A 10,221-nucleotide genomic window follows, 5' to 3' on the forward strand; every position below is an offset into this window, starting at 1 on the left:
AGATAAGAGCTCTCGAACACAGAATCCAGGACAGATAAACCCCTCGGGAACAATAAGGGGAGTAGTGATACCATGAGGGTATGGGGAAGGTGAGGAGAAAAAAGTGGAACTGATCACAATGATTGACATAGTACCCTCCCCAGGGGGATGAACAACAGAAACATGGGTGAAGGGAGACAGCAGATGGTGTAAGATATGAAAATAATAATAATTTATAATTTTTCAGGGGTTCACAAGGGTGGGAGGGTAGGGAAGGGAGGGAAAAAGCTGATAGCAAGGGCTCAAGAACAAGAAAATGTTTTGAAAATGGTGATGGCAACATATGTACAAATATGCTTGACACAATTGATGTATGAATTGTTATAAGTGCTGTAAGAGCCCCCAATAAAATAATTTTGATAGATAGATAGATAAAGATAAAAACCCTGAAAAGAAAAAAATAAAAAGTCAAAAGGGGGAAAAAAAAAAGAACTTGTCTGCTAACTCAAAAGGTGAGCAGTTCAGATCCCCCAGCTGGTTTTGTAGCACAGTAAGGCAGTCAGTTCTGTGAAGGTCACAGCTTGGACACCCCGTGTTGCAGTTCTACCCTGTTCTTCCTGTCGGGTCAGCTTGACTGCAGAGGGTCTGGGCATTATTACTGTTTTTATGTGAACCTGATATGCTGACTCGTAATATTGTATACTTTCAGACTTAAGACTTAAATGTTAATAATCATTTACTTTGTTTTAGCTGTGGCACTTTACCTTGCCGATCAGTGGTGGGCTATTGATGATATTGTGAAAACATCTGTCCCTTCTAGAGAGGGGCTTAAACAGGTAACAAGATTCTGTATTTTCAAAAGTTCATTGACTCAACACTGTATGTTCCATGAACACTGATGATTTTTGAAGTTATCGACCTCATCGTCATTTTAATGAGACCAGGTTAGAGTCAACCTTCAGAGTCTCACTCTTAACAAAGGAACTGGCATTCCAGGTGGGCTTCTTTGGTTTTATGGGATTCTAAAGGTGTTTGGGAATTGGATGAGAAAGAAGGGATTTTTGGTTTAGCTGAGCTATCCTTAACCAACTTCAACGTATAATTTTCTTATCTAAGAAGAAAAGTTAAACTCTCAAGTGCAAATGCTGAGATTCTCTGCTCCATGGAAACTGACCGGGAAACATGCCCATTGAGTCGTCCTTGTGCGGCCTGTCCTGGGGTCTAAACAGCGACCAGGTTTCTTCAAGAGCACTCCTTCTAGTCTCAGCACGGCCCTGGGAGAAGGCAGCCAACTGAAGGGTGTTGCAGGCGGGTACCTGGGCTTAAGGCTAGAGGTGAAAGGGCTTTGAGAGACTCCTCTGGTGTTCTGGCTCGTACAGGGTAGAGAAGACCCTCAGAAACCAAGAGGTGAAATATTCAAGGAGCCAGGGCAGAAGTAAGAAATGGAACTCTTTGGTGCTTGGAAGAATATGAGTGGCAATAAAAGTGAGGGGATAGGAAAATTTGACTTGGAAGCCATACGTTAGACTCTTCTTAAGTAGAATACTGACTTTTTGGAGAAAGCGTTACTCTCTTCTTTGCATAATCATACAGCGAATTCTTAAGAGACGTCCACGTGTGGGAAACCTTGTTTATCCATCCCAAGAGGAAGAGACTCTTTAAGGGGAGTAGAGTTGACAGAAATTATATGTGGCTGTATCCTGATATTCCTCCGTTAGACAACTTCTCGGAGGCCAAGGCTGTAAAATTTGGTCAAATCTGCAGGGTGTCCGCCGTTTCTGCTCATGCCTGTGGGACAATTGCAGCAATCAGAAGAAACAAGAAAAAACCTGTCCAGCGATGAGGCCCCCCCTCAGAGACCGAGTTGATGGCCTGATATTTAACCCCCCCAACCCCATTCACAGTAAAAGTCAATTTATAAAAAAATAAATAAATGAAATATAATTTTAAAAGGAACCCCGTGTAGAAAAGTAAGAAGCTTGGAGTTTATTGGGGTGTTTTCATTTCTTCCCCTTGAACGAGATAAATGGACATGAGAACAATACACTTCTGGTGCTGCATTGATGCTTTGCAAAGTGCCTGAAGACACCAGGCCGCTGGGCCTGCCTCTCAAGACCAAGAATGTCTGCACTTGGAAACTAGCCAGCTTGATGAAGAATCAAGGGCAGGAGCGAATTACAAAAGCTTGCTTAGAACCCTCAAATTGGAGAAGTAAACAATAGTAGATGAGTCTATATAACGTGTTCTGGAACAGATCTGCTAGATAATGAGTTGTCTGACGCTCCTGGGGTGTTTAAGTAGGATTGGAGTTTCATGCATTGTGAAGGGCATTGGGGTATAAGTGTTAAAGAATGGAGAAAGGCAGTATTATGTGGACAGTACATGGTAGCTTGTCTTAGACAAGTGAAGGAACTGTGGGTGTCCTGGGGAGATAGCAAGGAGGGAGAGGAGTCCAAAACCCAAACTCTGGCCACTGTGTGGACTCCTACAACAGGTATTCCTTAGCCTGAATTACCTTTGTTACATCACTCCATGAGAAATAGGAAAACCGGAGGAGACAGCTTTTCTGGTCAAACCCCGGTCCACGGAGGAGAGCTGGTTGGTAAATTTACAGGAGGAAGTGAGCATCCCTCTAGCCCGCCAGCATAAAGCCTCGGACAGTTCTTTATGGAGCCTCACTTCCCTCCACCTTATAATGTGGTGCAGATCTGGTAAGATACTAAAGACCCCGACCTTGTGCCTGAAACGGAGCGCTCAGGGAGACCAAGAGGAATTCTCAGTAGCTTACTGTAGAAGGCGGTTCTTTTTTCTGTGCTGGTCACCATGGTGAGGACTCACAGGTTGGCAGTTTGAGCCTACCAGCCGCTGCTGGTGGGAGATGCATGTGGCAGTCTGCTTTCATAAAGATTTACCATGGGAAGCTCCACAGGGCAGTTCAGCCTGTCCTATAGGATTGCTGTGAGGAGAATGGACTTGGAGCAATGGGTGTGGTTTGGGTTTGGCTGTTCCTTTGGCGAAAACAAATGGCAGACTGATTCTGCATGGCGCAGTGCTGGAAGAACAACCTTCCACTGAGTGGATTTCAACCCTTTAGGACGGGGTATAACTGGCCCTTTGAGTTTCTGAGATTGTAAGTCTTTACAGGGAGTAGACCTCATCTTTCTCTCATTGAGCAGCTGGTGGGTCCAAACTGCTGACCCTGTGGTTAGCTCCTTGATGCATATAACCCATACACCACCAGAGCATCTTAGTCTGCGCAATGCTGAAGGGGGCAACTGATCTGAAAGAGAAAGACTTAACATGATGAGATTCAATAGGGATAACTGTAAAGTAACACAACTAGGTTCAAACAAATTAACTGTACGTGCACATAATGAGGGCCAAAATGCAATAGCAGGTTTGAAAAAAAAAAAGCCGCGAACTTTAGTTAAATAGAAGTAAAATCAAAGTAAGGAAGGGAAAAAGGAAAGCTAATAGACCCTTCCTTGAGTTGGTGTAGCCCAGAGCCAGCAGTGTTCTGCATCCTCTGAATGCCAAGCAGGGGAGAGGTATGCTCTGGAGCCGTGCCAAAGGAGCAGTCTTCAGTGGTAGGAGCAACCCGACAGCCAAGACAGCCCATTTCCTTCCCCGAGGGTTCCTGTGGTCAGCACTGGTATAAACTTAGGGGAATGCTGCAGGATAGGAGTGTAGTGTTGGGGAAGTAGATTTCTGCTCAGCTAGAGGAGGAGGAGTTTCATAATGGTCAGAGATGCCTGTGAATGGAATAGGTTAGCTTGCAAGCTCCTGAACTCATTGTAGTGTGGGGTGGGTGGTAGTGGTGGTAGTGGTGGTGGGGTGTCTGGAAGGGTTATGTGGCTGTGCTTAATCTTTCCTCTTTCTGTTCAGCTGACCAAAGAGCAAACCTGTCTTCCTTTAAAGTGATTGGGAAAACAGACCAGCACTCTGGTTTTTAGCAGTAAATAAAGTCTAAGGGGGAAACATTTGATGTTAAAAATGTGAGGGGAGAGGGTGGTTCCTTGTGATCTTGTAATCCTGTGTAGGAAGCGTGCTCTATTTTTATTCCATGACTGTCCCAAGTACCTTTTCACTTGATTTTATGATGCCACTGCCCTCTTGGCTGATCTGAAGGGGGGTGGAGAGGAAGGCTGTTAAGTGAGCATTTCACTTGGAAAAGGTAAGTCCTTTCCCAGGAGCATAATTATGGCTCTGCTCATCACATGGAGTAATTGTCCTAGAAGCCTTAAGGCAGCAGTTCTCAACCTGTAGGTCGAGACCCCTTTCACAGGGTTCGCCTAAGACCATCAGAAAGCACATAAATATTTCACAATATATAATTTCATATTGTTTTGTGATTAATCACAATGCTTTAATTGTGCTTCATTATGTTCAATTTGTAACAATGAAAATACATCCTGCATATAAGATATTTACATTACGATTCATAACAGTAGCAAAATTACAGTTATGAAGTAGCAACGAAAATAATTTTATGGTTGGTGGTCATCAAAACATGAGGAGCTGTATTAAAGGGTCACGGCATTAGGAAGGTTGAGAACCACTGCCTTAAGGGGTAAGACTAAGCTATTTTAAAATGTCGGTGTCGAGCCTGAATAGGAGTGAAAAACAGATGGAGCAGTACAGGAGGTAGGGGCACCAATGAAAGTGGGGGATACCCATAGTCCTGGCCCCTAGATGGAGACAGAAACCCCTGCTGAAAAGGAGTATTGTGGGCTGGGGACAGTGCGAGCTACTTTTACCTTCTGTAGAGGTACGGTTCCATGTGTGATGCATCTCTAGGAGTGGAGTATTACTGATTTGAAGACTTAGACTTATCTCTGTGATGATAAAATGTTTTCCAAATCATTTTGAATGTATTAGAGCTGCTTTGAATGCCAGAATGAGGTGGGAGCAGGAAACAAGGTTTGGAGCATCCGGGATTGATGCACATTCTAACCGCTGTGCCTGGTGTCTGACTCTCTTTGTAGGTGAGCACTCTTGGGGAGAGAGTGGTTCTGTATGTTCTGAATCGAATTATCTATAGAAAACAGGAAATGGAGAGAAATGAGATCCCGTTTCTGTGTCATAGCAGTACTGATTATGCTAAGATTCTGTGGAAGAAAGGAGAGGCCATTGGGTTTTATTCAGTTAAGCCTACAGGTGAGTGTTTAAAAGTTCTTTACTATAACAACCTCTTTAGACCTCCTACTGTATAAATATCCTTGTTCATTTAACTTTCAGAGAGTAAATTGAGGTAAATTGAGGTGATTTTATGTAGCATTTCTTTCAAAGTACGTTGGATCTGTCATTCTATAAAAGTGATGATTGTTAGGAAAGTTAAAAAGTTTAACTTGAAAAAACTTTCAGAAAAAGTATTTTAAAAAAGAGGCTTGCTCCACATATATTGGTGAAATTTATGGTTGTACAATTGAGCCTCATATTTTTCTGTCTTCCTTTTCTTTACATGTTTAGCTTCATTCCACTACTCTCACTATTGTTGGCTCCTTTTAAAGCCACCCGTGGCCTAAACACATAGCTCTTTTCTGCTTCACCCACAGTGGATTCAAGCTGTGACATACCGAAGAACAAACTGGCAAATTACCAAGAAAAGCAAAGTAATTGGATATGTGAGGGCAGCTTCAGAAAGTTGATGGAGGGGGGGATCTCCTATTATCTTTTCATTCCATTTATCCAATAACTTTTGTAAGCCCCCCCCTCCCCTTGTATATGAGAAATGTAGACACATTTTGAAATTGTTTGGATTTATTGATCCTAAGACTCAGCGGTGCCTTTCCCTGAAAGACACACAGCATCTTCGCTGCATCTACTTTCCTATTCTCAGCCCCCAAGAGAGGTCTGGCCACCGTCCTGTTCTGACTACTTACTCTGTGTACCCCCAGCCCCTCACCGCCGTCACACAAAACACCGGCCTTGGTATTACACCTCAAACAAAAGCTTCCTGAAGAACACCCAACATTGCTTTTCTTTCTTTTGTCAATTTCATGGCTTCCAAATATTTCTCTTTTGGCCACACTGAATTTACTGCCAGTGTGAAGAGCGGCTGTTTCTGATGCCTTAATCACATGATTTAGTACACATTTATGATGAGAATTAGTGTATTAAGTTCATAGAAGGAAGATTAATTTTTTACAAGATTTACAAAATGGATGTGTAATTTGAAGTGATCTTGTTTTGTAGTAAGTATAATAAGGCTTCAGAAAGTTGGTGGGAAAATAGGTTCCCTTTTCAGTCCACTTTTCCCATGAGCTTTTGGAAGCTTCCTGGTACTCTGGGCTCTCTGAATATGCCACCTCATTCTTGTGTAGATGCGAAATAGAACCAATATTTTATACAACACAGGAAAGATTTCATGATTTGATATGAAGAAAACCATAATGTTTGTTAAGTGTAAACTTTCTGCTATATGGAGCAACATTCTGTTTTTTAAAATGTTGTAATACACTTAAGAGTGTGATTTCAATGCTTTATACTTTTTTTTTCTGCTAAAGATAATTCCCATGGGAATTGGCGGTTTGCTGTATCTCGGATTGGTTCCAGAGGAATTCCTACAAGATAGACTAGTGCTTAGTCCCTTTTTATTAAGGACTTGGTTTTGTTGAATGACACGGTGGTTAAAGAATTCCCCTTTATTCTTTATGATCGATATGTGATTCCAAGAATATGCTGTTTTTCATTTCTTGTGAATTTTGGGGACTTTTTCTCTTCCTTTGAAGAGCCGCAGTAGCATAGTAAACATTAAGCTTTGAGTAGAAACGTCAGCAGTTTGACTCACAGCTGCTCCATCAGAAAAAGATGGGGCTGTCTGCTTTCTTTCCTAAAGACTTCCAGTCCTCCAGGAAGCCTTACCCAGCAGCCTTGCTTTGTGCTCTATAGACACCAGCAATCAGAATGAACTTGGGGGTAGTGAGTTTGGTGTGGTTTCTCTCCTTTGGACCCACGCTGATGTCTTTGTATGTTCCAGTCATCAACTCTGTATTAATTATATCTTCAGGCTTCTAAATGCTATTGCATCTACCACTCTTGGTACCTTTCAGACTTCTCTGATAGTTGTGTTACTAAGGCTTTATTCATTTTAGTTTTTGCCTCCTTTAAGCTCTGGCTATTATCTAATTACATGTGTTCATGGGGTTGCCATCTGTCAGAATCCACTCGATAGGACACAACACCAATATAGCTTTTGAGTCAGAATCCATCTAATTCAGTTCAGGAATGCTTTTTCTACGAAGGAAACCCAAATAGAATAAATTATTTTGGAAAAAATATCCAAGGCAAATACTAAAGCACTTTGTCTAGAAGTATTTCTGATATCTTTCTCTCTATACACCAAAAGCAAGATGATAAAACCTTACGTAAATTTGTAACTGAATGAAACTTGGTAAGTTATTATTGTTTTTATTAAGTGTCATCAGTATGATAGCTTTGACATGTAAAAGACGATGGGGTCAAATACTATTATGGTACAATGAAGTTTAGAAACTATAAATTATTTTTTGCCTGAAATAAAGAGTTTTCTGATAAGAATTTAGTTTGGGTGCTTTGTTTTGGGACTTTTTGGTCTTGTTTTGCTTTGGAGGGTGATTAGGTCTGTTTTATTATAAAGCTATTTTGTTTTTGTTATTCTCTCTTATTTTAAGGTCCTATTTAATTCTCTTTAGGTAATACTGCATTATTTTTCTTTACTTTTTGGATGATCTTTAATACTTTCAATCAGTTTGCCAAGTAGCTTTCTTCTAAATTTCATGGCACAAACTAGTAAGGGCTTCCAGGACTTCATCAGCGTGTTGAAGCATTTAGTTGGTATTCCATCAGTTCCTGCAGCCTTGTTTTTGGCTGATGCCTTCAGTGTAGTTCGGACGTCTTCCTTCAGTACCATTGGTTCTTGATCATATGCTACCTCTTGAAGCGGTCGAATGTAACTAGCTCTTTTTGGTGTGGTGATTGTGTATTCTTTCCATCTTTAATTGTTGCTTCCTCCATTGTTCAATGTTTTGCCCATAGAATTTCTCAAATTCTTGGAGAAACAATCCCTCCCTAGACTTCTCCAAAACTTGAGGCTTGAATTATTTCTTTAGTTCCTTCAGATTAAGATATGCACAGTATGTTCTTCCTTTTTGGTTGTCAACTCGAGGACTTGGCATGTTTCATTATATTTTACGTTTTCTTCTTGAGCTACCCTTTCAAATGTTCTATTCCGCTCTTTGACTTCATTGCTTATTCCATTTACCTTAGCTATGATTAAGAGCTGTTTTTGTCTCTTTTTGAGTCACTCCCCATCAGCATGTGAAGGTCCCAGTCTTTATTCCGTGTCTGTGCTCCATGTCTTTCGGGTCAGCTCTACTTTGAGAAGGCAGCTCTCCCTCAGTCATATTTTGAGTGTCTTCTGACCCGAGGGGCTCGTCTTCTGGCACAGTCTCTGACAGTGTGCTGCTGCTAGTCATGACGTTTTCAGTGACTGATTCCTGTGAAGTAGACAGCCTATTCTTGCTTTGTAGTCTGTTCTTGGTCTGGATAGTCTGCTGAAATCTGTTTACATTTGATAATCCTACTGGTATTTGCAAAATTCCCGTGACATAGCTGCTAGCTTTATAGCAAACACAAGCCAGCACAGTGCAACAAAGTGAGACAATTGGATACTTCATAGTGTTCTCTATTAAACTCATGCTTTTTTGGGAATTAAAAAGGACCTTCTGGAAATAATTTGTTTAGAAACTTTATTGGTGGAATTAATGTTTTTATGCATTGATAAACAATTGTTTACACACTGGTTCCTTTATCATTTGTTTTGAAAAAAATTATGAGTGAAATTAAAGATAATGTCACTGGGTTCAAATTACAGATAATTCTTGAAAACTCTAGTTTGTCTCTCATGATATACTCAGTGCACACTTCAGTTCCTGATTGGCTCAGGTCTGATTTCAACTCTAGAGAGAGATTGGAAACAAAGAGAAGCAAAGTGATTTATAATCCTAAACAGCTACCTTTCCCCCAAATACAACACAATGAAAGATTTCACAAATAATTTGAAATTACTGTTTATTAGTCCTCCATTCTTTTTCATTTATGTACCCCAAGAATTAGAATTTGAGTTTGAATAAATATTAGTGAAATAATCAGAATAACTTATTCAACCAATCCAATTTTATTGTGTAAAACTCCACTACTCTTCAGTCTGCTGTACACCTCCAAAGATTTTTCCTGAATCAAGATGTGATTCAATATAGAGAAGATGAGATTATTAATCTAAAAGATTTTGGATTTACAGTCTTGCCACTTAAGTGTAAGTCATTTAATAACTTCTCAGGTTTCACCCTCTGTAAAATAAAGGGGTTGGATTTGACCTGGTGATAACCAAACCTTTTGGCTTTTACGTTTTTTGTTTCTGTGTATGGAAGTCAGCATGCATGGGCATCCATCCACAGTCTTACTACTGTCTTTACATTAGGAGGTTGAATTTTCAAAGAAACTGATCACTTAATTGAAAGACTGATGCGCTAAAAGGCAGTATCTGCAGTCTTGTCAAGGGAAGGGCCAACTGAATAAATGACTGAAGAGTTATATTATTCCAAGCTCAATGCATAACCCCGGGACATTAGGATGTGGTACTGTGGAAACAAAAGATTACCTATTAGTAGGCAAAATTATGAAAGCTGTCTCAAAATCTCTTTAGTAATTTACTTATAAATTAATATTTAGGGTCAAATGCTTTTTATGGCTTATTACACTTTTTAGATATTATTCTTAGAAGGTTACATACTTTAAAAAAAAAGATTATTTACAGTTGGTGGTTTGGGGACTAACACTATTAGTCCCTGAACACAGACTGGATAACGTTTGCATTTCCTTAATTAGAAAAATAAATACAGATACAGAGATATAATGTACAAATGACAAGGGCTTGACTTACATCAAACTGAGATATATGTGATTTTTAAATAACATAAGGCTATGGTGATTCAATTATATGTAGGGTCGCTACATATAGAGTTAGTCTCTCACGATAGGGAAATAGATCTGTGTTCCTATATTTATATCTTAAGTATTAAGGTAGCATATGGACCTTGGTCCTCTACTCAAAATCTCGCTCAATGAAAGAACACTTTGTTCTAATAAACAGGCATTCTGTGCTACTCACTTTCCTGACACTTATCGCTGAAGACAAAATGGATATGTAAGCAAATGTGGTGAAGAAAGCTGATGGTGCCTGGCTATCAAAAGATATAGCAT

The 10,221-nt window shown here is 40.1% G+C and overlaps 1 protein-coding gene across 3 annotated transcripts in view; it reads left to right on the plus strand.

Annotated features, from left to right (window-relative positions):
- Positions 1-10,221, plus strand: part of FAM169A (family with sequence similarity 169 member A) — a 67,896-nt gene that overhangs the window by 14,495 nt on the left and 43,180 nt on the right. For all 3 annotated transcript variants that reach the window (XM_004703534.2, XM_045285353.1, XM_045285352.1), the window contains exons 4-5: positions 730-815; positions 4,965-5,136. In XM_004703534.2, the coding sequence (XP_004703591.1) occupies positions 730-815; positions 4,965-5,136 (258 nt within the window). The remainder of the gene's footprint in view (positions 1-729; positions 816-4,964; positions 5,137-10,221) is intronic.

This window comes from Echinops telfairi, unplaced genomic scaffold (assembly GCF_000313985.2).
Source record: "Echinops telfairi isolate 266 unplaced genomic scaffold, ASM31398v2 ScPeMD7_7469;HRSCAF=8507_1, whole genome shotgun sequence".
Lineage (NCBI taxonomy): Eukaryota > Metazoa > Chordata > Mammalia > Afrosoricida > Tenrecidae > Echinops > Echinops telfairi.